This window comes from Urocampus carinirostris, chromosome 20 (assembly GCF_059441175.1).
Source record: "Urocampus carinirostris isolate Australia breed hairy pipefish chromosome 20, RoL_Ucar_1.0, whole genome shotgun sequence".
NCBI lineage: Eukaryota > Metazoa > Chordata > Actinopteri > Syngnathiformes > Syngnathidae > Urocampus > Urocampus carinirostris.
Genome location: NC_142368.1, coordinates 17,987,574 through 18,013,503, shown reverse-complemented (window position 1 = coordinate 18,013,503; position 25,930 = coordinate 17,987,574). Strand labels below are relative to the sequence as shown.

At 40.5% G+C, this 25,930-nt stretch overlaps 1 protein-coding gene across 1 annotated transcript; it reads right to left on the bottom strand.

Moving 5' to 3' along the window:
- Positions 1-1,471: 1,471 nt before the first annotated feature.
- On the bottom strand, positions 1,472-23,929 carry taf1b (TATA box binding protein (Tbp)-associated factor, RNA polymerase I, B). The gene is made up of 14 exons (XM_088325509.1): positions 23,881-23,929; positions 18,779-18,877; positions 14,987-15,065; positions 14,816-14,913; positions 14,656-14,748; positions 11,551-11,656; positions 11,304-11,484; positions 11,143-11,242; positions 8,383-8,530; positions 7,239-7,413; positions 7,040-7,183; positions 5,435-5,502; positions 5,134-5,365; positions 1,472-2,300 (listed from the first exon to the last, which is right to left on the bottom strand). Exons 1-14 carry the CDS (start codon positions 23,896-23,898, stop codon positions 2,072-2,074), a joined length of 1,770 nt encoding a protein of 589 aa, XP_088181635.1. The 5' UTR covers positions 23,899-23,929; the 3' UTR covers positions 1,472-2,071.
- Positions 23,930-25,930: the final 2,001 nt, after the last annotated feature.

Sequence of the window (25,930 nt, the reverse complement as noted above, 5' to 3'; positions counted from 1 at the left end):
TGGTTCACATAGAAAGTCAGCTAGCTTTTTAAGCAAGAAATTTGGAATTTTGTCAAAATTTGCTGGGAAGTTTTTATCAAGTATTTATGAATTAACTCTTTTGAAAGTTCCACAGAATTTAGAACAGCTGAAGTTCTGCCGGGAAAGTCGGGTGAAACACCATTGTCACGAACAAAAACACTGGCATACTGATCATTTAATAAATTTTATACATCATTTAATGATTTCCATCACCCTACTAAAGAAAGACATGATCTAAATCTTTTAGAGCACAAAATGTATGAACATACATAATAATGTCTCCAAACAATTATCTTATACTGTTTATTTCAAAACAAAAAAAAAGCAGTCAATGAACAATTTTTTTGTTAAGTCTATAGTAGACTGACTCGCAATCTGAGCCATCAACCCGATTTTTACAATGTATAGAGATCCCTCGATTTTCGCGGTTAATGCGGACCAGGACGAGAACCACACGCGATCATCATCAGGTGATCATCCGGGAAAAAAAACCCCCAAAGGGTTATACTTAACTCAAGATGACCTTCTTACTAAGAGTTCAATACTATCACAAAATAACACATTTTAGACCTACAAACAACAACACATTGCAGTTAAATGGTTTTATTGTCCGCATACAAAAATAAAACAAAATAGGAGGTCTTTTCCTTTTCAGTGTAAGAAAGCAATCTAGCTAGCTGCGCGCTTACAACAGGTATCCCCGAACGGAGATCTTCGCAATGATTAAAATAAAACCGTCCCAAATATAGCAGTTTCTCACAGGTTTTTGCTCCAAGTCGTTCATTTCATGGCTAATGGACCTGGCGTTGGCAAGATACAGGGCCGCAGCAGTGGCTTCAGAGTTGTTAGCCTAGCCATTAGCAGTAGGCCGGACCAGCGGCACCGCTCAGCTTTCTTTCCCAAACGCTGCCAGAGTCGCTTCAGGAACCTGATAATCCCACGATGCAACCGCTGGTAATCACGATTTTGTTGCGCTCTTCTAACTTTCCTTAGAATGCAATCTAATTGATCAATTTCTTTTCAATATAAACGGGCCGCTTAAAGCTTTCTGGCGCTATGGTGCAGTTTATAAAGTCAGTGCCCACCAGCTGTTTGAAAGTTTACACCAGCCTATCAGAGTCGCAAACACAGACAGTCACACCCACCCAAAACAGAGTGCCCTCCCTAATTTGTCCCCGCGGTGTGCTGTCCAACAGTGGCAGTGGCTCAGGAGGTAGAGCACTCGTCTTGGGATCAAGAGATCGTAGTTCGAATCCCAGCTCCTCGGGTTACATGTCGAAGTGTCCTTGGGTAAGACACTGAACCCCTAATACCCCCAATAAGCAGGTTAGCGCCTTACATGGCTGCACGGCCGCTGTTGGGAAATGTGAAGCACGCTGTAAAGCGCTTTGGGAAGTCTTGACTTGAAAAGCGCTATATAAATGCAGATCATTTCATTTCATTTCATAACACAATGCACGATACCATGATATCAATGACAATGAAATGATCTGCATTTTATATAGCGCTTTTGGAAGTCAATGACTTCCAAAAGCGCTTTACAATGTGCTCCACATTTCCCAATAGTGGCCTTGCAGCCATGTAAGGCGCTAACCCTCTTATTGGGGGTATTAGGGGTTCAGTGTCTTACCTAAGGACACTTCGACATGTAACACGGACGAGCTGGGATTCGAACTGGGATCCCTTGATCCCAAGACGAGCGCTCTACCTCCTGAGATACTGCCGCCCCAAATGACAAGAAAGACAATATCAATTTAAAATCCGCGAAGGAGTGGACCGGCGATAAACGAAGCCCCAAGTAACGAGGGGTCTCTGTATTCATTTTGGGTGACTGTTCTTGTAGCGTTGGAGTAATTATAACTTTACTTTGGTATTTATGACTTGCTTGTTTTCTTCTCGTTTTATTGTTGTTTGATCTTCTGTGTATAGCGAACTTGGGTGTCCTGAAAGATCATTTGAAGTAAAATGTATGATTTATTATCCTCAACCATCCAGCATCTTGTTTGTCCGTTCATCCACAGGATGAAGGTAGAAGAGCCCAACAAAAAAACTAACTCTTCAATTTTGTATTCCTTTTTGGTTGTGGGACGCAGTCCGGTAAAGGGTTGTTGTTTGCTTCTCCCCGCTTTTCAGGAAAAAGCCGTTTCTCTATGTTCATCACTTCCTGGTGCAGGTGAGCAGTTTTGACTTGCAGGAGGAAACCGAAAAGCTCCAGCAGCCACACAAACGATCGTGGCAGTGTTGGCTCTAAAGCTGCCACGCAGTGGCGTCTGCACTTCCTGTTGAGACAAGGAAGAAAACCCGTAAGCGCCAAAGTTTTTTCTATAAGCATTCTAAGACAGGGATTTATAAGTTAAATGGACTGTGGGCCGAAAGAAAATGTGACTACAAGCCGAGGGCCGGATCGATTGTTGAAAATGAAAGCTGCTAATGCTAGTTGCTACTGTTGTACTCGTCATAGCGAGCGACCCCTGTGCAATGCTAGACAATACTAAGGCTACTGTATTTTCCGGATTATAAGGCGCACCCACAATCCTTTCCTTTATTATGTTTTTTTTGTTTACGAGGCTCACTGGACTATTGACCCCTTTGCACACACCACAACGGATGGCAGCAAGCCTTAGTAAACAGTGAGTGAGCCCAGAACAGTAGACAACAACAACAACAACAACAAAAAGAGCCATACTACTCAACACCAATGCCAATGACTAAACAAAGGAATATTGTGCAGCTGCTAGATGAGGTAGCTTACCTTTTTGGAAAGCACAAAGAGGGCCACATTTAGAGAAACTGATGATAGCTTAGCAAGGTTAGCACACATCTAACCAGGTCTACCAAGCTTCTTTTGTTTACAAAGGTAGCATATGCACAGGGCTGGGTAGGGTTACTTTAAGAAAAGAAACTAAATATGATTAAAATGATGACTCACAACATGTGGTAAGCTTTCTCTCCTGGCTTCGATCTCTGGCAAAACTAACATAAAATGCGACAGAAACAAAATGAAAATAAATCCAAACAGCTTGCCAACATCATTTTTGCCGTTCCATGTATCCCGTTACTCCCCAAGCCTGCACAAAATGTAGTCATTTTATTCATATTTAGTTTCTTTTGTCTTTTATTAGCATAATTGCTATTGGAGTCATCCAAAAGTAATTGAAAGTAATCAAGTTAAAGTAACCCTACCCAACCCTGCATATGCATGACACTGTATTTATGTGTTGTACCGTCTACTTGTGTGTCTTAGTTTAGTGTGGCCTAGCATAGTGTTTTTGTTATATTCTAGACCAGGGGTCAGGAACCTTTTTGACCCAAAGAGCCATAAAAGCAAAAAATGTTTTAAAAAGAAATTGAGAGAGCCACATCATATATTTTCAGACAAAATTGAAAAAACTGCCAAACACGCTCTCTAGACAAAAGCTAATTCTTCAGCACATTTTATTTCACTGTGTGTCATTTGATGATTTCATTAAATGTATGAAATGATAATATTGCCAAATCCTGTGTCCCAAATCAATGTAAATATGCCATTAACAATTTGTCTTCCACCTTCAGTTAAGAGTGTTGGGGTCATTTTTTTCCATGAAATTTGTCCTTAATAATGGTTTCAAAACAATGTGCATGCAAAGTTATTTTGTAAAAATGTCACAAATGACTGCAAACGATAAGCATATCGTCATATTCACTTTTGGGTGTGGAATGGACTGCACTGAGCGAGCGAGAGAGAAGGAAGCGCCTTGCGCTGTGTGCAGGGATCCGCCCACCTGTACTGCTCACCCAATCAAAGTCATTTGCCAGCGTTATTTATTTATCAGTTTAAATGGTTTCTTATCGAACTTCTGCATTAAGTTACTTCGACCTTATATGGACCAAAATCGGGATGAAATCACTTGACTTTGGAACGCCACAGAGAGATGTGCGATAGTTACATTTTATTTCGGAGCCATACGTACTCATGAAAAGAGCCATATATGGCTCCCGAGCCATAGGTTCCCTACCCCTGTTCTAAACACTGAGGATTGAGAGTAACGCAATTTCAATTCTCCTAAATCTTTTAGGAGTCACATGATCAGTTGCATGATCTTAAGCTCTCCCCCCTCTAGCACACAAGACAAAGTGATAAAAAGGAGACCAAGTATTGCTAATGTTACATAAAAAATAGAATCAGGCTTTTGAATTTAAATCAGTACAGTATGAGTTTCGTTTCGGGAATGTTTTTGTCGCATGAGTGCGTATAGGTTGATGCTAAGTCATTTACTATTGACTGCTGGGAACACAGTCATTTAACAAGTGTCTTAATCGGACCAAAATCTGTTACTATTATGTAATGAAATGAAATGATCTGCATTTTATATAGCGCTTTTCAAATCAATGACTTCCCAAAGCGCTTTACAATGTGCTCCACATTTCCCAATAGCGGCCTTGCAGCCATGTATGGCGCTAACCTGCTTATTGGGGGTATTAGGGTTTCAGTGTCTTACCCAAGGACACTTCGACATGTAACACGGACGAGCCGGGATTTGAACTGGGATCCCTTCATCCCAAGAGGAGCGCTCTACCTCCTGAGCTACTGCCGCCCCTGTACTAGACATTTCCTCGCTCTTCCTGTTGTGATCTTACTCCAAGGGACAGTGAGAATCTCATTCATCCATCCATTCATGCGTTTCACTAATTAGATGATGAGATCCATACAAGGTAGAAACACATTTCACAAGTCAAGGACTATAGAAATGATCCCTAATAGTATAGTGAGGCAATCGGCTATCGAACTAGGTTATAGTTACTCCTGCCGTTTACCTGGGCTTCATTGTATTTCATCACTTTGACATTCAGAGCACTTGGTAGAAATCACATCGCGTCATTACCCGTCAGAGGTCTAATTACCCTGACCCGCACTAGTTCTAAGCCAATTGCTAGGCACCAGTCGAAATGACCCACCGTAGACAAGCTGCGCCAAGATTGCGTAAAAAATAAGCCACATGGTATTGTAAGTAGCAGTGTACAAGATTTGAAAAAAATGGAGCGACTTGTAGTACCGAAACTTTTGGTATGTGTTTTAGGCAGGTGTTTTTAGAGATTGTGAAGTCTCCACAGAAATACTTAAAGAAGAGTTACTTGAGGTCGCAGGATCTGTGTGGTGGGTGCCAGTAATTCTTGTTGACGGGGGTGAAGACTTCCCCATTCCGGGTGAGGGTGGCATCGAGCTTGTGGTGGTGCAGACTTGGGCCGTCGGCGCCATCTGCAGCCCCCCAGTGGAACATCAACAAGGAAGGCCCCGGAAGGGTGTCAGGCGCAACATTGCCTCGCGACAATCTCTTGAACTGCAATCTCAGCTGCTCTGCCATTCCTCAAAACGGGCGGATACACTCTTTTTAGTACAATTTTTTAAATAACTTGAATATAATCCTCGACATACTTTTCCTTTTCAAAACGACGCATCTCCATTTTCGCTTTGCGTAAAGAGGCGTGAACTTCCACTGCTTCCTGTTTGGCACACCAACGTCACCACAATTTGAGGCTCGGGTAGAAATTTACAGGAATTGAAGGCAGAAATGATCGTAAAAGTCAACAAAGGAAATGTTTAATCAAAACAAACTACAGTGTATTTCATAAAACATAAAATTAGAAATTAAAGTCATATTAGCATTAGCTGTGGAGTACCTCAGGGGTCTGTTTTAGGACCTTAATTATTTTATTGCATATAAATGACTCATGTCACACAACAATAAAAGGCTCCAAAACAAATTTACAGAAATTGCAGGCGGAAATGACAGCAGAAGTTAACAAGGTAAAGGAAGGTTTTGATAAAAACAAACTATCATTTAAAGTATGGAATCAAATGTTATGGTATTTGGAAAACCTAAAAAAACACACTGAAATACAGATAAAAAGTAAATTTCAAATGGAAAAAGTTAGAGTACAGTGGAACCTCGGTTTTCGAACGCCTCTCAGTTCGAACAAATCGGAGTCCGACCAAAAATTTCGAGAAATTCTTGCTTCGCTGTTCGGTCCAAAAAAATCGGAGTTCGAACGCTGGTATTGCGTGAGTGCGTACGCTAGGGTGCGATGCTGAGCGGCGTACGGGTGTAGATCGCTCTTTTCGTGACCGACTTATCGTGTGCGGACGTGCTTCGTTTTGCTTTCGCTTTTAATATAAGTGTACCAAGTGTTTTAGCCCCTAATTATGCCTCCGAAGAAAGTCAGTGCAAGCAGCAAAGTTGCTACAGGTGAAAAAAGAAAAGTAGTGCGTACAACTATTGCATTTAAGAAAGAAATAATAGCTCCACCGTCCACCTGCGCCTTCTGCTGACCACCACAAAGGTAGGAAATCCTATTCATAATTCTTTATCCTTTTTTTTTTTTAATTTTTACGCGTTCATGTTAGCGTAATCTTTCGTACGGAAGATTACGATAACGCAAACGTACGATTAGCCTGGGTTAGCTTCACGTTTACGTTAAAGATTCAGGGTGTTGGAACGGAGCATAACAATCAGGGTGTTGGAACGGAGCCCCCTTTCCAATGAACCGCTCACCACTTGTTGTGGAGACCCGGGTGCTAAATGACTTGTAAACGACCTGATTTTTTACATTTTTACATGTTCATGTTAGCGTAATCTTTCGTACGGAAGATTACGATAACGCGAACGTACGATTAGCCCGGGTTAGCTTCATGTTTACGTTATACATTCAGGGTAAACATTCAGGGTGTTGGAACGGATTAAAACGATTGACATTTTTAATGTGAAAAATGATTTCGGTGATCGAACAAATCGGTTTTCGAACAGGGTTCTGGACGGGATTATGGTCGAGAACCGAGGTTCCACTGTATTTGTTTCCCTGAGTTATTGTAAGCGATTATATTAGCTAGAGACTTCATACAAATTGCATGCAAGCTAAAATTGGAAAGAACATGTGCAGATGTAGACATACATTTCTAAAATCCTTTATGAAATACATGGTTCATTCAGTTATTGCATAGAGATTTGGAAATCCAGGCTAATCTCCTTATGCTTCGTCTTACCTGGCAGCGGCGTGCTCTTGAGCCGAATGCGCTCGCACCTTGGCGGCGTGCAGCAGACGGTACCACCTCCTCAAGCTGAAGACGCCTCCCTCCGTGGATGTAGGTTTCTCTGTCTCCAAATCGCCAGCGGCATTCGACAAATCCCTGAAAGTCAACATTCGTGACAGGAACGACGCTGAGAAACAGGAAGGGACATTACCATTCTGTGTGGTCGTCCAGGCCAAAGAGCAGCTTGATGGTGACGATGATAAGTGCAGCGGCCTGGACATCATGCTGGGGCAGCCAGGGGATTTTCTTGTATCTGGACGCGCTGGGCATAATGTCCGAAATGCCACTGCGCTCCATCAGCATGCACACCCATGGGTGGAGCTCATCTGGCATGCAAACAAAAAGTTACAGTGGCTTACTAAGTATTGACCGTCCCAAGAACTTTGTCGTTTTGCCACATTTCAGACTTAAACCTAAAAACCTGAATCTAAAATCTCAATCGATATTGCGATGTGACATATCACATAATAAAGGATTTATTTTTGGTGTGGGCAGCACGGCGGAACAGTGGTTAGCGCGTGTGCGGCACGGTTCTGAGGTCGCGAGATCGAACCTCCTGTGTGGAGTTTGCATGTTCTCCCCGTGCTTGTGTGGGTTTCTTCCTGGCACTCCGGTTTCCTCCCACATTCCAAAAAACATGCATGTTAGGTTAATTGGCCGGTCCAAATTGTCCCTAGGTGTGAATGAGCGAGCGAATTGTCTGTCCCTGTGTGCCTTGTGACTGGCTGGCAACCAGTTCAGGGTGTCCCCTGCCCACTGCCCAAAGATAGCTGGGATGGGCTCCAGCACCCCCGCGACCCTACTGAGGATAAGCGGTACAGATAATGGATGGATGGATAGATATTTTTAGTGTTTGTTTTTTCTCCGTTTGTTATTTGAGGGATGGAGTGTTCGGCCAATCAAAATCGTCACAGTTTAGGTTTTAACGGTGTCGGCCAATAAAGGCCCTTGTTCTCGCAGGTCAGACAACTGACTCCAGAAGTTCCCTAATTTACCAAAAATGACAGAATGCATCAATGTGCCATTAAGTCTCATTTAAAATACACCTGCTCTGTCATAGGCTCAGAGGTCTGTGAAAGCAGACACTGGAGAACATCGTAATAATGGGTCTCAAGATAGTGACAAGGGGAAGAAAAGTGGAAGAGTGACAACTACAATCAAGTTGAAGAAGGGAATGGTTGCAAAATACAAAAATGGTGTATCAAATGGAGTGTCTGCTGCTTCAACGGAACCGTTTTGCTTTGATGCATGGAACGACCAGATTTCTGCTATTTAGCATGTTAGCATTAGCATACCAGGCAGGTTGGCATCAACCAGGTAGCGCAAGCTGAGCATGGCCGGGTGTAGCGGGTCCTGGCGGCGAATAGAAGGAAAAGCAGGGAGTTGCATAAGGTTGATGAGCCTCTCAGCCTCCTTATGCAGCGACCTGTGGGTGGGGATACTCTAACGGGAGGGGGGAAGCAGGAACACAGCTCCATCAGGACTGGAGAGATTTAACACTGAGGTAAAAAAAAAAAAATGTAAATTAGGATTCGATTGACAAATTAATTTGTGGCAAAAGTCATTATGTGTTATAGATAGATAGAGACTTTATTCATCCCCGTAGGGAAATTCACACTTCCAGCAGTCTCCTTTGTTGTTTATTAACAGATTAAGAGGATGCCCTCGGGGTGCTTGTTGTAGTTTAGCCAGGGAGTGGATGACGTCACACGCTAGTCCTAAAGTTCGACGTCCCTGCGGCATATGGAAATCTTTGTGCCCAGGGATACACCACCTCGTGTTAGCGAGTCCACCTCCTCTCTGCTCTCGCAGGCTTTCGTGTCTCTCTCTGTCTAACAGAGCTGAAGCCGGGTAGCTCCACGTTAGCGTCCGGGATGCTAAACGTGAGCCACGTTTCCGTAAAACACAGCAAACTGCACTCCCTGTGCGCTTTGATGTTCTTCACCAACACAGCCAGGTCGTCGGTCTTTTTTGATATAGAGTTCACATTTACCATGATTACGGACGGTACCGAAGACTTATAACGCTGCTAGCCACTTAGCTAGCTCCGGCTCTCGATAGGGCCCCCTTGTCACGCCGACACGAGAATTCTTCAGGGCAAGGAGTTGATTCCTCTAATAAACGCATTTTGTGCGTTAAAACCCTTAACGATAGGATAGAAAGCAATCCAAAGTGTAGTTGTCAAACGGGACGAAAAACACTGTAGAAGCAGACAATAAAAACAATAAATCACAAAAAGTGCGAGATATCACGGAGCTGCTGGAAAGGCTGCCGGTCGCGGCGCCGCCGCTTTGTATTAACCTCCTAAGACCCGAACTTCTTGTTTGCTGTGCAATTAAGTCAAAGCACATGGAGACCAGGTCTTAAGAGGTAAAATTTCTCACTTTTCGGACCACCAGCAGTTTTTAGACATTGTATAAAGAAAAACAGCTGAAAAAAAACCTCATGGTCAATCTCATAATCTGAATTGTGGCTACACGCACACTTTGATCGTGATTACTTTTATGCGGCACGTTTCTGTATATTTTATCTAAGACCCACAAATTAAAATATTCATGACTTTGTTGACAACAAATCAACAGAAGAAAATTGAGGGATAGAGACGAAATTAAGCACACAACGCAGTTTACTTAAACTCGCATTAGGGAAACTTTTGGGTAGTAAAATGGCAATTGGTCGATAGTCAAACTGATGCAATTTTCACCAGATCACTTCATAATGTGATCAACTACCATATACAAATGTCTCAGGAAGCTTCTTTGTCAGGCAGTAGGGAGCTGGTCCGGAGGAGGTCGAGGAGTTATTAAATAACAAAAACAAAGCACAGGAAATCAAAAAAAAAAAAATACCCTTTCTGGGCAGAAGATTGTGGGGACCAGAATTACAATGTTTGGCAGCGAGACCAAACTAGGGCCGACAAAATGGCAGGTCTTATTTCTCCCCCCTACCCTTCCCGAAAGTTGACTTCTGGTAGCATGCCTTAGCGTTTTACATTAGAATGCTTCTGAAGAGAGAAAGTAAGAAAAGCACTGATTGGACAAAAAATAATACAGTGGAACCCCGGTTTTTGAACGCCTCTCAGTTCGAAAAAATCGGAGTCCGACCAAAAATTTAGATAAATTCTTGCTTCGCTGTTCGGTCAAAAAATCGGAGTTCGAACGACGGTAATGCGTGAGTGGGTACGCTAGGGTGCGATGCTGAGCGGCGTACGGGTGTAGATCGCTCTTTTCCTGACCGATTGTCATCACGTGCGGACGTGCTTCCTTTTGCTTTCGCTTTTAATATTGTTGTACGAAGTGTTTTAGCCCCTAATTATGCCTCCGAAGAAAGTCAGTGCAGGCGGCAAAGTTGCTACAGGTGAAAAAAGAAAAGTAGTGCGTACAACTATTGCATTTAAGAAATAAATAATAGCAAAATATGAAAGAGGTGTGCGAGCGCCTTCAGCTGACCACCACAAAGGCAAGAAATCCTATTCATAATTCTTTTCTATATCCTTTTTTTAATTACATGTTTATGTTAGCGTACGGAAGATAACGATAACGCGAACGTACGATTAGCCTGGGTTAGCTTTATGTTTACGTTAAACATTCATGGTCAACATTCAGGGTGTTGGAACGGATTAAAACAGTTTACATTATTTTTAATGGGAAAAATGATTTCGGTGATCGAACAAATCGGTTTTCGAACAGGGTTCTGGAACGGAGTATGGTCGAGAACCGAGGTTCCACTGTATTTACAAAAAAAAATAGAATGGATTAAAAAGGATGGCTAGCTCATGCCCCGAGAAGTTCTGTTCTGCATTCACCAGAACTGAGCAGATGAGTTGTTTGATTGAAATACTCACTTAAAATTCAATCATTAGGTACAATTCTAAAGGCAAATGTTTTTACCTTATTTATCATTTTGACTGATAAAGGAATGTTTTAGGTATGGTTTGTTTAACACATTTCTATTATTTTCCTGTCCTCTGGAATCCAGCAGACAGGGAGAGAAAAAGAGGGCAGGAGGTCACGTTGAAAGTTTTTAAGTTCTCCACAACGCAGAAAAAGGTTTACCTGCACGGCGAAGATGAGGGATTCTGGGCCGCTCAACTTCATCTCCTCAGGTAGCTCCTGGTAGGCATCAACATACGGGACGTGGCCGTCGTAAGCCAACCTGAAAGTGGTGGACATTTTGTTTTTGGGGCAGGTTTCACCAGTGTTATTGGTCGTCTCACCTGAGCAGGTCCCCGAGCGTTACCCACTGGCGGCTCCACACAAGCGCTAAGTGGATCAGCGCTAGTGTCTTGCTCATGCTCATTTCACTGCGCCGAACCTTATAGCGAGGAGTCATGGTCACTGAGCAACTCTGGGATCCGTCTGACCAGTCGCTGGTACCGTCAGCAAATTCTCGGGTGACTAAGAATATATTACAGCCTCTATATGAACTGCTCAGTAGTAAAGGGTTCTTGACAGATTACTGACCCGTTTGCTGCGATGATGTGCTTCTTGGACCTGCTTCGCCGTCCGTCTCGCTGGCAGAGAGGAAGGACGACTCGGCACCACTTGCAGGTTCTGAAGCTACAGCTTCCTGTAGACCGGTGCTTCAATTATTTTCTGTTATAACCAATGTTCCCTCTAATTTTCCACGAGTCTGAGCGTTCACACAAAGTCGGTGAGCAGCGCTTGAAACAACAGTGAGCAACCATAATCCCAAGTGTGGCAAGATAATTATCAAACATGTCCAAAACTTTACATCACGTTACATTTTGCTGAGTTTCCGGCAATGCAAAATTATTTTTCTCTTTTGAATGAATTGACTCATGTACTATTGCAAAGGTTGTAGGGCCTACGAACGTCATTTGTTTTTACAAAAATTCTTTCACAAGTTTTCCATTTCTTTTTTTTCCTGGTATCTTTTGTCGCATACTACTAACATTTTGGGGGGCTTATTTAGTCGGTTGTAAGATACAGAACTGTACTTAATCACATTTTTTAGTGGAAGTACAATGTTGGCAACAAGATTCACTTGATTTAATTGGTAATTATTTTAATGCAACACAAACTTTTTCTTCTTTTTTCCGTGTTTTTTTTTTTTACTTTTTAAAAAATTCCTTTTTTCTTTTTGTTCTCTATTTACTTTTTTCCTAAATTTCTTTTTTTTCTTTTTTTCTGGCTTTTCACTACTTTTTCATTTTGGTATTTTTTTTCTTTTTTTGTTCTATTCCCCCCTTCCTTTAAGTCATTTTGTGCATAATTTTACATATTTGGTCAAAAACAACCCGAAGAGCCGTTTCCTTTTAGTGAGCCGAGCCGAAGAAATCGGTTCCCTGACAAACTCTACTAACTTTACTCAACTTTGTTCTCCTACGACTCGACTTCAAAATACCGCATGTAGGACACAATGTCGGGGTAACCCGTGTATTTTCACCTTTATGCACTGTAACTTTGACGTGAGTCGCTTCTTAGTCATTTTGAGCCCTCATTTTTTGTGCGCCGGCTAGATTTTCTTGTGCGCCGAGAATGTGCGAGCAGTGCGCAATTGCGCACGTGCGCAGCATAGAGGGAACACTGGTTATAACCACCTATGAAAAGGAAAACCTCTTGCACCCACCCCATACCCAGACTAAAATGAGTATAATTTATAAAATTGCTTTAAGTAGGGCCTACCCCTCTGCATAACACTATCCTTATTCATTTATGAGATAATAAATATTGAGCAACTTACAACAAAGAGTAGCTTTATTTACTATAACAGAAAATATTTAGAGTGCATCTGAATTTTGAAATTACAAATCTTTAAAATATAAAAATATTTTGACTGACCATGTCAAACTATATGGTACTGAGAATGAAATTGAATAGTCAATAAATCATCATTCAGACAGATCAACATTGACTCAAGAGTATAATATTAGAAAAAAATTAACCTGCAAAACAAAATTATTAAATATTATAAGTGCAGATTGTTTATCAAAAATGATGTCTGTATTAATGGCTGCAATGAGCATGTTTTGTGATACGTACATAGCTTTCTGAAGCGGGATTTGAGGGAGGAGATAGCAACCCTCAGCTCCAGCTCAATTTTACCATGCAGACAACGTTCACTGGTTTACTGAAGTAGGAATTAAAGGTCGACTGATTATCAGGCTGGCTGGTTATTGGCACAGATGTTTGGGAATTTGATGGATATTGATATCTGCATTTGTATGTATTTGTTTAGGTTGAGACTGATGCAGTATATTAGCTCTTGTCATAACATTAGTTCATCAATCAATCATGTCTGTTTGTGATTGAGAGCATGAATATCAGGCTAAAGTGGAAGTGATTAGCTCTTACCATAACAGTAGTTCATCAATCCATCTCAAAAACAGGAGTGTCTGTGCTTTGTATTTTGACAGCTCTGTTAAAATTTTGATGGACTTTTTGTTTTTAAGTTATTTTAAGTCATGTTGGTTGTATTGACATTTTAGTTTATTGTAAAAAAAATAGCATGAAGTGGTGGGAAATACAATAAGAGGAAGGCCTAAATATGGTTTGATGGATAGGGTGAAACGTGCTCTGCAGGTGAGTTCAGTTAATTTAATGGATGCAAGAGTGTGTGCTACGGAGAGATATAAATGGCGAAGGATGGTTAAAAATGACTCAGATATATCATATATATCTTATAATATCGACGCAGTTCGAACTGGCTAAACTGGGCGGCCTGCTTGGGCAAAGATGCATCCATTATTAAATGATTTAAAAGTAATCATCAAACCATGTCCGTTTTTCAGGAAGATTGTACATAAAATTTGGTATTCAGAAGGCTTCACTCCAACACTGGTCCAAATACAAAATATTGGGTTGCTTTGTTTTAACCCCCTAAAAATCAGAACCCCCCCTCTAAAAAATTGGAGTTGTATGATAAAAAATATGCTGGGTAATTTTTTTCTTTTAAAACAAAAAAATGGGTTGATTTGTTTTGTACAATATGAACCCAATTTTTAAGTTTCGACAAAGCAGCCTATGTATTACGCTATTAATGGTATAGTATTTCTTTTTTCAGTAAACATTTTTATTCTTTATTTATACATACTCTAATAAAGTACATCCACAAATACATTAAAAAATAAAACGGCAACTTTAGAGTTTTATTTAGAGGGACTTTGTGCATTATTTAGGGCCTCCTAAAGGTTAAAATGCTTGATTAATTTAAAAAAAAGCATTGATTTGAATAATGAGCATAAATACATGAACTATCATTTGAATTTTTCCTTTTTTAAATAAATGTATAAGTAGAGATACAAGTACATATTTTACATAAACCTCACTTCAAGGGACCGGACATATTTACCTGCTATCTTGCTGCTACGGGCAACTAAAAAAGAAAACCTCGCAAAAGGCAAAAAAAAAAGAAGAAAACTGGGCCTGTTTGGTCAATTTGAGTCTCGGTAGTTTGTATTCTTCCTTGTGCTATTTAGCAGAAATTTACGGTTGCACCACAAAATACAGCGACATCTAGTCGTCAATTGATACACACTGTCCCTTTAAAGTTTCATTCATTTGATTTAGTACAAATTGCATTAACGGTGCATCTGCGGGCCTCACCACATGAAACTTGGCGCTCCTGATGGGGTTGTTGGTGTACGCCTGCTTGCTGGTCTGGAGATAGTGCCGCCACAATGGCCACAACACAAAATCCTACAGAACACCACAGTTAGAATACCCAACCGGGATAAAATCACTGTTGCATGCACTTTCGGGTCACCTTAAAACTCTCAGCCACACCCAGTCTGATCAAGGCATTAGCTTGCTTCATCAGGATGAACTGAAAGCCTTCGCATGCATGCCACTGGCACTCTCGCTCTGCACCGAGAAACGCAAGCAACATTAATGAGGAAGAGTCGCATAGGAGGAGAATTTTACGAGACACACCCACCCTTCCTTTTTGATCGGCTGACGGTGGAGATTTGTGCCGAGCCCGGCACGTACGTCACAGACTCAAAATCATGGGTTCTCTGGACACAGAAAGACAGCAATTTAAATTCCAGGGTTCGTACACCTGTTTCATGGCCAAATGCTAAAACTTTTCAAGCACTTTCAAGGCCAATTTTTCCATTTTCCAGTACCTTCAGAGAAAGAAATCCAGCGCTAACCAAAAGAATGTTTTTTTTAAATTTGGTTAACGTTGATAACTTAATTAAAAAGTCACCATCTTGCTGCTAGAAAATACTTTGTGCTATTCTGAGCTCCACCTATGATCTACAAACCTTTTTGTGTCAATGGGCTGCTATAAACTGACATGAATTCTGCTTCAACAATGCACTGCAGCTTAGCAACAGTCACACTTGTTTACAGACACTGAAAGGGCTCTATAGGTATTGGGTAATAATTGAGATCAATACGGAAGACAAAAAAAAAAAAGAGAAGGTACTCTTTGTAAGGAGAGCAAAAAATAGGTCAAATTTGGAACCATTTTATAGATATTGACTGCTCCGAAGCAGAGTGCATTCAATCTTTCGATCTTACAGAATGCAGATCCAATGCTTTATGTTATCCTTGTTTTAATTTATGTTTTTCAGAGGATCTGTGTCTCATTGGTTAAAATAGAAGCAAAAACCAGTCAATGAAAGTCTTTCTTTGTACTGCCAGGAGGCCCTAAATTACACACAATGTCCCTTTAATATTTGTATTTCATTGTTTTCCATTTTCAGGGATATTTTGTTGTTGTTTGACTTTAAAACCTGTTCAGTGCGTATAAAGTTAAAATTGTTTTGTATTTAACAAAAAAAAAATGTCGTTTTGAATATTTGAATTTATATCACATGTTTTTTTCAGGTATCCTCTTAAAAATGTGTAATTACTAATAACTAAATAATTTAGAGCATAAAGTTCTATTATCGTTGATTATATATCGTTAAAAAAAGCAAAAAAACTGTGGAGCCATTTTTACCGAGCCAACAGAGTTGGTTTTCTACATAGAGCCGTCTTCTTGGGTGCAACCAATAGAGGGGGTTAACGCTTCACGCGACAACGCCATAATACGACAAGCCACCAGAGCAGGCGTGGTGGCATCATTTTCACATTATTTTTTAATTTTTATTTCTTCATTTATTACGTTGTCTAAAGAGTCAGACTTCCAAGAAACATGGCAATGGCAAACATTTCAAGCATTATAAAGCACTCAAAATTCAAGCATTTTCCTGACCAACGTAAAAATTTAAGCATTTTCAAGGATTTCAAACACCCGTGCGAATCCTGTGACATGAATGGGGATGAGGAGGAAATGAAACAACTCAATGTCATATATTTATGTCAGGGGTGTCAAACTCACTTTTAGCTCGGGGGGCCACTTGGTAGAAAATCTACTCTCACAGTGGCCGGACTAGTAAATTGATAGGACATAAAATGCCTTAGTAGGGCTGGGGATCTTTCGGAGGCTCACAATCGATATCATGATTCAGGGGTGCAAGATTCAATTATGAAACGATTATTGAGGGCTTTTTTTCACTTACCGTAAATTCCGGACTATAGAGCGCACCCGATTATAAGCCGCACCCACCACATTTTAAGAGGATAACCGCATTTGTACTTACACAAGCCGCACCTGTATATAAGCCGCATGCGCCCACATTAAAATATGTAACCCAATCACAAAAGTAACCCAAACCCGACTAAGTCCCACGATTGTAAATTAATATAAAGTACACAGTCCAAGAACCACAGCCGGCAAAATGAACGGAAAATGATACCGTACTTAAGGTTTGATGCAGACCTGCAAAGTCCGGGTCCCATTGAAAGTAATCCAAGGAAAAAAAAGGCTATATTTCCAAAGGGGGGGAAAAATATCTATCCACTATTTTCCGCCGCGACAACAAACAGGTCTCACTCACCTTTACCCCACTTCCCGTCAGCCCGCATTTGCTCCGCCCCGCTTTTTTAATTCGCAAAACATATCAGAATAAGTGTCTCAAATAAATACATTACAAAAATATACAGTTGCAAATACATATTATACATGGTTACACATATTTACAAAGAAAGACGGTACACCGAGAGAGTTTTCAAAGCTTTAATAATAATAATATAACTTTCATCCCAAACCGTGATTGTGACAGGTAGCAACACGCTACTAGCAACACGCTCGCAAAACAGTTAACGGGTCTGTTAAAAAATATAACGTAATTGTAAAAATCACGGTAAACCGTCCTCATCTTCCTCCTTATAACTGACGCCATCAGAGTCGTCTTCCTCAGAATCGGAAAGAAACTTTGTCATATAGACGTCGTCCCGCGCTCCCTTACTTCAAAACAAGCTAGCAACACACTCTCAAAGTAAAGTTTACGTGCAATAGCTCGGTTTCCTTCTTATCGGATTGCTCGATTGCTTTTAGCTTGAAAGCTGCGTCATGTGCCTTTCTTTTTGCAATTTGCATGATGAGGGTAAGTGTACGCTAATTTAATTTGTGTACAAGCTAAGAAGTTGCAGTCTTCCTCGGCGCATATATTCCAGCAGTCTAAATCTTACCTTTTGTACTCGAGCGCCGCTGGCGGCTGATCGAAAAATTACGTAAATTGGCCGCATCACTGAATGAGCCGCAGGGTTGAACGTTTGGGAAAAAGTAGCGGCTTATAGTCCGGAATTTACGGTAAATATTTTTTTCGCTGACTAAGATTTAACCTTTTGGCGTATTTATCAACTATGCATTTTCAAAAAGAGCAAAACAACTGAATTAATTCCCACAACAGTTTAACTCGGGAAAACCCATGCAAACTAGAAAGTGACAAAAATAGCACACAACTATTTAAAGTTGAAATTGTTTAACCCCCTAACGTTCCTGGAAAATTCGCATAAAATCCCAATCTAAGACGTACCCAAATAAATTGAATGCTGTTCTTGAACTGTCTGGAGAATATGGATGGATTTGTTCACTTTATAAAAGGCAACATATTGAAGTTTTGTCTAAATCCTAAATACTCACTGCTAGTGCTACTAGCATTGAGTCATCTTAGTTGAAACACACAAATAGATTTTTTGCAAAAAAATGCCTGAAATTGAGTATAGCAGGGGCATCTTAGCTGGAAAACAGGTGAGAAAATAACTTGCATCCTTACCTGGTACCATGTCAAATTTGGGCACAATCTGAAAAACTTAACATTGTATTCTACTTGTTTTCCTCATCTAAGCGTTTCCAAAAGTGGTCATTTGGAGACGACCAGTTTACAGCACTAAAACCTCTGCAACTGTGTATTTTACTTTGGCCAATTTTTCAGACATTTTTAAAAGAAAATATTGACCGTAGGTCCTCGTTTGACGTGATGCTGCTCTTTTTTTCTCTTGTGCTTATCAGCATTGTCTCACGGGTCGGATTAAGTCCATTGGCGGGCGTGAGCCGTATGTTTGACAACACTGATCTATGTCAAGTCAAGTCATTTTTATTTGTATAGCCCTTAATCACAAAGAGTCTCAAAGGGCTGCATAGGTTATTACACAGACTATTTTTCAGACTATTATTACATCATCCCCTGATCTGGAACCAACATGAGGGCAAGGAAAAACTCAAAAAAACCTCAATATGAGGAAAATGAAGAAACCTTGAGAAGGGACCAAACATGTGGCATCCCCCTTTCAGGATTACCAGACAGCAAAGGATATGGTTAGCAGGTTATAGTGAAATTGGGTACATTTTTTTCTTAAAAGCACCATCGTTCTTAGTTTTTCTGCAGCTCACCTCGATGATGTTGTGGCACGTTCTGCAAAAGAAGCGACCCTCGTCTGATACGCCCCAGGCCACCGAGCCACATTGCTGACACTCCTCCCGGTAGCCAGCCTGTATGTACATAAGAGACCACGATAGGCATTAGTAAGAGATGGGCAAAACAACCCATGGCTTCAAGGCTTGCATCGGGTAAAAGTGGGCGCGGAGTATTAAGCTTTGTTTCGAAGTGCGTGAGAGTGACCGGTGAAGAAAAGACCTACCGTAAATTCCGGACTATAAGCTGCTACTTTTCTCCCAAATGTTCAGCCCTGCGGCTAGACTGGGAGGTTCGGGTTCGCGCCCCGGCCGAGTCATTCCTAAGACTTAAAAAGTGGTCGGCGGCGCCCTCTCTTGGCTGCGGCTGCATCGGGTCAGGTGCAATCGACATTTCGTTCTGTGTACATTGTTACACAGAATGACAATACAAGGAAATTATTATTATTATTATTATTATTATTCAGAGAAGCGGCCAATTTATGTAATATTTCTAACGGCCACCAGCGGCGCTAGAGTATAAAAGGTAAGATTAAGACCAGTAGAATATGGGCGCCAAGAAAGACTGCATCCTCTTAGTTTACTTTCAAATTGTCCGAATGAGAGAAGTTCTTTTCGATAATGAGGAAGACGCCTTTGATGGCGATAGTTATGTGGAGGAAGTTGAGGACGATCTATCGTTAAATTTCACAAACATGGGATGCTTTTTTTTTAACAGGCATGCTTGATGCATTGCGAGCGTGATCCTACTAGCGCGTTGGTACCTTTCACAGGCACGGTTTGGGATAAGTTATATTATTATCATTAAAGGTTTGAAAACTCTCTCGGAGTACAGTCTTTCTTCGTAAATATGTGTAACTATGTATAATATCTATTTGCAACTGTATATTTTTGTAATGAATTTATATTAGAGACTTATTGTGATATGTTTTCTACGAGCGAATCAAAAAGAAGGGGCGGAGCAAACGCGGGCTGACAGGAAGTGGGGTAAAGCAGAGTTAAATCTCCTTGTTGTTGCAGCGGACAATAGTGGATATATATTTTTCCCACCCTTAACTTTGGAAATATACATTTTTTTCCTTGGATTACTTTCAACGGGACCCGGACTTTACAATTCTGCATCATACGTTAATTACGGGTATCATTTACCATTCATGATGTCGACTGTGGTTTTAGGATTGTGTACAATCTACTTAATTGCAATTACGGAACCTACAGTCTGGTCTGCATTAAAACTGAGATTATGTCACATGTTTTGATGCGGGCGCACGCGGCTTATATGAGAGTGCGGCTTGTGTAAGTACAAAAGTGGCAATTCACCTATAAAGTGGCGGGTGCGGCTTACAATCAGGTGCGCTCTATAGTCCGGAATTTACGGCAGTTTAGGGCCAAGCTCATCAAGGGACCAGGCTAGACATCTATACACTTGCAAGATAGATCTGTGTACCTTCTAACCAATATCAAAAGCAGTAGAATGTGTCCAAAAAGACAAACAAAATCAATCAAGTCCCAATGCATTGGAGACAATTGCTTTCTTGACCAAAATTAACCCAACAGTGTTTTTTTTTGAGATTATATGAATTTATTGATGTGTTTATTCATTGAGAAAAGCAAGTTCTTCACAATTACCGTAAATTCTGGACTATAGAGGGCACCTGATTAAAAGCCGCACCCACCACTTTTTAGGTGATTTGCCACTTTTGTACTTACACAAGCCGCACCTCTGTATATGCCGCGTGCGCCCGCATTAACACTTGTGACACAATCACAAGTTTAACCCAGACCAGGTTGTAAGTTCCACGATTGTAACTTTTTTGGTTTGAACAAATGTATTGACACTAATAACAGCAAACAAACAATGTGAGGTTGAACAACCCTTCTCGACAATCTTAACAGCAATCAAGCATATTCACAATTTGGTTATGTCTGGCAATATGACATTTTAACTACATAGGGGGTTTTTAAGGGTTATTGTTCTATCTTCGTTATTGATTATCCATTATCCGTTATCGGTCAGTTCATAATACGCTACAAAGCCTAGGAACCAGGACACTTACTCTCAGCCAAAAGGCCAAGCTAAGGTCCTAGCCCTAAAGCCTTGCTGCGATCATTGCGAATGCACCGTTCCCGGAGGTAGTACTCAATTCTAGGACCATAGTTGGCATCATAAATGGAAAATGATACCCGTATTTAACGTATGATGCAGACTTGTAAAGTCCGGGTCCCGTTGAAAGTAATACAAGGAAATAAAATGTATATTTCCAAAGTTAAGGATGGGAAAAATATATATCCACTATTGTCCGCTGCGTCAACAGACAGATCTACTGGTAACTCAGCTTTACCCCAATTCCCATCAGCCCGCGTTTGCTCCGCCCCTTCTTTTTGATCCATCTGTAGAACACATAACAGAATAAATCTCTAAAATAAATACATTACAAAAATATACAGTTGCAAATACATATTATACATGGTTACACATATTTACGAAGAAAGGCGGTACACCGAGAGTTTTTTCAAAGCTTTAATAATAATAATATAACCTTCATCCCAAACCGTGCCTTTGAAAGGTACCAACACGCTAGTAGGATCACGCTCGCAATGTATCAAACGTGCCTGTTAAAAAAAAGCATCCCGTGATAGTCAAATTCACGGAATATCGTCCTCAACTTCCTCCTCATAACTATCACCATCAATGGCGTCTTCCTCATTATTGGAACATACCTTAACTTTACAGACAATGTATGCTTAAACTTAGAAGTTGCAGTCTTTCTTGGCGCACATAGTCTACTGGTCTTAATCTTACCTTTTATACCCCAGCGCCGCTAATGGCCGTTAGAAAAATTCCATAAATTGGCCGCTTCACTGAATAAGATGCAGGGCTGAACATTTGGGAAAAAAAGTTGCGGCTTATAGTCCTGAATTTACGGTAATATGGATTCTTCAGGACTTCATTGAAACAATACTATGTTGAATACAGCTTTAATACCGCACGACTAAACCATGAGTCAGTAAAGAGCCAATATGAATGAAACACCAAATCGTGGACCTTTGGCCTGAGCTAGTCGGGTCCAACTACCAGAATCTTCCAGTACATATGGACGGAGCGAAAAAAAAATAAGTCAAAAAGCAAATTTCGGCTCACTGTGCTGCCTATAAATGCACTCAATGCCGCACCATAGAGTTCCGGAAAGCTTGAATAACTTCTTATAGGTTAATGTTTTTGGATCTTTTAATTTTATTATTAAATCTTGTTGAGAGCTTCAGTAGCTCCAGTGCCCCTTGGTGGCTGCACCACATCGCCAGATTCTTTCCATACATCCGTTATCTACACCGCTTATCCTCAGTAGGGTTCCGGGGGTGCTGGAGCCCAACCCAGCCATCTTTGGGCAGTGGGCAGGGGACACCCTGAACTGGTTGCCAGCCAGTCGCAGGGCACACAGGGACAGACAACTCGCTCAGTCACACCTAGGGACAATTTGGACCGGCCAATTAACTTAACATGCATGTTTTTGGAATGTGGGAGGAAACCAGGGAGTGCGCGGAAGAAATCCATGCAAGCACGGGGAGAACATGCAAACTCCATACAGGAAGGCTGGTAGCTGGATTTGAACCATTACCAGACTCACTTCCCTTGATTAAGAAGGTGGAAGTACAAGAAAAATGGTCCTCTTTCAGGGTTCCTAAAACATAGTTTTAACACTTCATTTGGCAAGTGACCATACTGTACAGATCAAAACTAGATGAATAATTTCCTTTAAATTTGTGTTTTTTTCCTTTTAAAATATTTTTAAACATAGGTTTTTTTTTTAACCTAGACTGCAAGTTTGGTTAATTATTTACCTTGCTTTGCAAAATAGAAATAAAGCACTGTTACAAAAGGTTTTTAAAATCTTGAAATATCCTCTTTACAGTACACTTATTTTAAATTGTAATTTATTTTTTAATTGAATTAGTTTCATATAAAGTGTGAAAATTTCAATGCATTTGTAACTTGTATATTGCTCATAAATTGTTTTAAGGAATTGGTTAAATATTGATTGTCAACCAGGGTTGGGTAGGGTTACTTTAACTTGATTACTTTCAATTACTTTTGGATTACTCCAATTCCAAATATGCTAATAAAAGACAAAAGAAACCAAATATGAATAAAATGACTACATTTTGTGCAGGCTTGGGGAGTAACGGAATACATGGAACGGCAAAAATTATGTTGGCAAGCTGTTTGGATTGATTTTCATTTTCTTTCTGTCGCATTTTATGTTAGTTTTGCCGGAGATCAAAGAGATCAAAGCCAGGAGAGAAAGCTTACCACATGTTGTGAGTCATCATTTTATTCATATTTAGTTCATAATGTCTTTTATTAGCATATTTGGTATTGGAGTAATCCAAAAGTAATTGAAAGTAATCCAGTTAAAGTAACCCTACCCAACCCTGTTGTCAATGTACATAACATTGCCTTAACTGGGACGTTGACCCGACCAATATGGCCGCCACATAGGCACGCTAGTCAGCGGGCTGCTACATCGCGCTGACTGCTGTTCAATAGATATCCGTTTGAGACAATGTTTCATTTGTATATGAGGCTTCAGCTTGCACATCACTAGCATTAATACAAAATAAAATATTGTTTTCTTCCCTCGATCTATCATAAGGATTCCAGTCGCAAGACATGCTACTTTCGTGAAATAATCAACTAATATCAACCATTGCAAATTTATTTGCAGGGTGAACAGGTAAAAATGTACTTTTATCATTGTCCTTTGCGGTGTATTAGAATCTTTACAGAGACAACCATTCTTCTAAGACCTAAAGTTAAAAGAGTTAGTCTCAAACCGAAACTCGTTATTTGTTGTTATAATGCTATTTAAAAATACATAAATCCGTATTTAAAACAATGAACATCTTTTCTTGATATTATGATAATAAAAGTTGCTTTTAATGCATAACCAATGAACCATTCTGGACAAATCAGCTTTAAAATGTCTACAAAATGAATTGAGCAGTGGACAATCTTAGCATGTTCGCTTTTGTGACAGGTTAGGAGAACCTTAAATGCAAAACAGTGTAAATGTGCTACAAACCGTCAACTCTTCGTCCATTTTGGTGGAGTAAATTATACAAAAGTATTGTTTGAAATGTGTTAAATTTGACACGGAAGGACTTGGAAAGGTTCACGTGCTGCTCCTGAATGTGTAGGCGCTCTTCTTCTTTGTCTTATACAAATACAAAAGTGCTGCTACCCACAGGTAGTAACAAGAACTGCAGACGAAAATCTGTTTAGTTAAGTCAAGTCACGTTTACAGTATTTGTATAGACAAGGGGTCAGCAACCTTTTTGGTGTGGAGTGCCGCTTTCAAATTTCCTTGTAAATCAGTGTTCCACACCAAGATTAATGACTTGCACGACATTTTTTAAATATCCAACAGAGCTGTAATTTTACACCAGTCCAAATATACAACATGGATATACATTTTAAACGTATAACTAACCAATTTATTTTCCACTATTCTAGTTCATCAATCAACTAAAAAATGAATGTGAATAACAAGTGGAAAGGCCTGTAGACATCCATGACTTTGCCACAAGAATTAACCAGAATCAACCATTCTTCATTAACAATGAACTACAATAAAAAAAAACAAGTGTTATGGACAACTTATCATGTGCGGTCCCTTCTCAAGGTTTCTTCATTTTCCTCATGTTGAGGTTTTTGAGTTTTTCCTTGCCCTCATGTTGGTGTCAGATCAGGGGATGGTGTAATAATAGTCTGAAAAAATAGTCTGTGTAATAACCTGTGAAGCCCTTTCAGACTCTTTGTGATTAAGGGCTATACAAATAAAAATGACTTGACTTGACTCGACTTATATACCATTCATTGATGATATCTTGTTGCAGAAAATATCAAAACTTGAAATAACAGCAGCAAAGCAGAAGGCATGCATGCACACGCATACACGCACACACACGCTTCTTTAAAATATTCGTCATCAGTAAATGGTTTTCTGTGCTTTGCTATGCAGTGATCAATGTGATAGCTTTCTTCAGTGGTGGTCTTTTTAGCAGTGACAAAGGTCTTCAGCGTCTGTGTTTGTTTGCCGTACCTGGACACTGCCCGTTTTAATGTCTCCACCATGTCAGACTCATTCTTGAATTCATGTTCATGTTTTGTCTCGTAATGACGTTTAACACTAGCTGTGCGAGGTACAACGTTCTCGACGCATAATGCACAAAACAGCACGGTCATTTTTTGCACAAAGCCTCATTCGTCTGTCCAGAACGAAATGTTTTCGCTCAAGGACTCGTCATGATTCTTTAATTTATCGCGCGCGTGTGTTTTGTTGGCTGGGTTAAAACACGGATCTCTCCTCTGCGCGGCGCCACGCAAACACATATTGACACACGAAGCAGAGGAGGAGGGTGCTAACGTCATGCCTCTAAATGCGCGCAACAGAAAATGTCTAAATTTCAGGTAAAAATGCGCATTTTTAAACTACAATCATTATTATTTTGCCGTGCGCTCGCGTGCCACTGCTGGCACGTGTGTCATAGGTTGCCGACCCCTGGTATAGACCTAAATCACAAGGAGTCTCAAAGAGCAGCACAGATCACAGACTATTACAGACTACAGACTATTATTACACCATCCCCCTGATCCAAAACCTACATGAAGGCAAGGAAAAACTCAAAACCTCAGAATGTGGAAAATGAAGAAACTTTGAGAAGGGACCGCGCATAAGGTAATCTGTCACGGTTGCCATTGCGCCCCATTGGCCCCGCCCGTGTGGCGCCAGCTGCAGCTTGTTGACAGATTGGCACCCTGTCGGTATTTAAACTCTGTTCTGTCAGTCCCTTTTTGTCGGTCCGTCTGCGAATCTCTGTTTTTTCACGGCAAGCCCTTTTTTGCCTGTCCCGATTGCAATGGATGTGACATCAACAAACAATACACACGTATTAATAGTGTACACAGGATATGTTGAAACACTAACTATAATGAAACAAAACATAAAAGAAGACGGCACGGGATTTTTTTGGAACACCAACAAGCTGTAACCGTACATAGAAAGAAGATGACGTAGAACAATATTCAAGGTTGGGTAGGGTTACTTCAACTGGATTACTTTCAATTACTTT

Coding starts and splice junctions, on each gene's coding strand:
- taf1b (XM_088325509.1), bottom strand. Junction 14,914..14,986: donor CAGCCGATCAAAAAGGAAGG/GTGGGTGTGTCT, acceptor TTCTCGGTGCAG/AGCGAGAGTGCCAGTGGCAT. Junction 11,657..14,655: donor GGAGCGCCAAGTTTCATGTG/GTGAGGCCCGCA, acceptor ACCGGTCTACAG/GAAGCTGTAGCTTCAGAACC.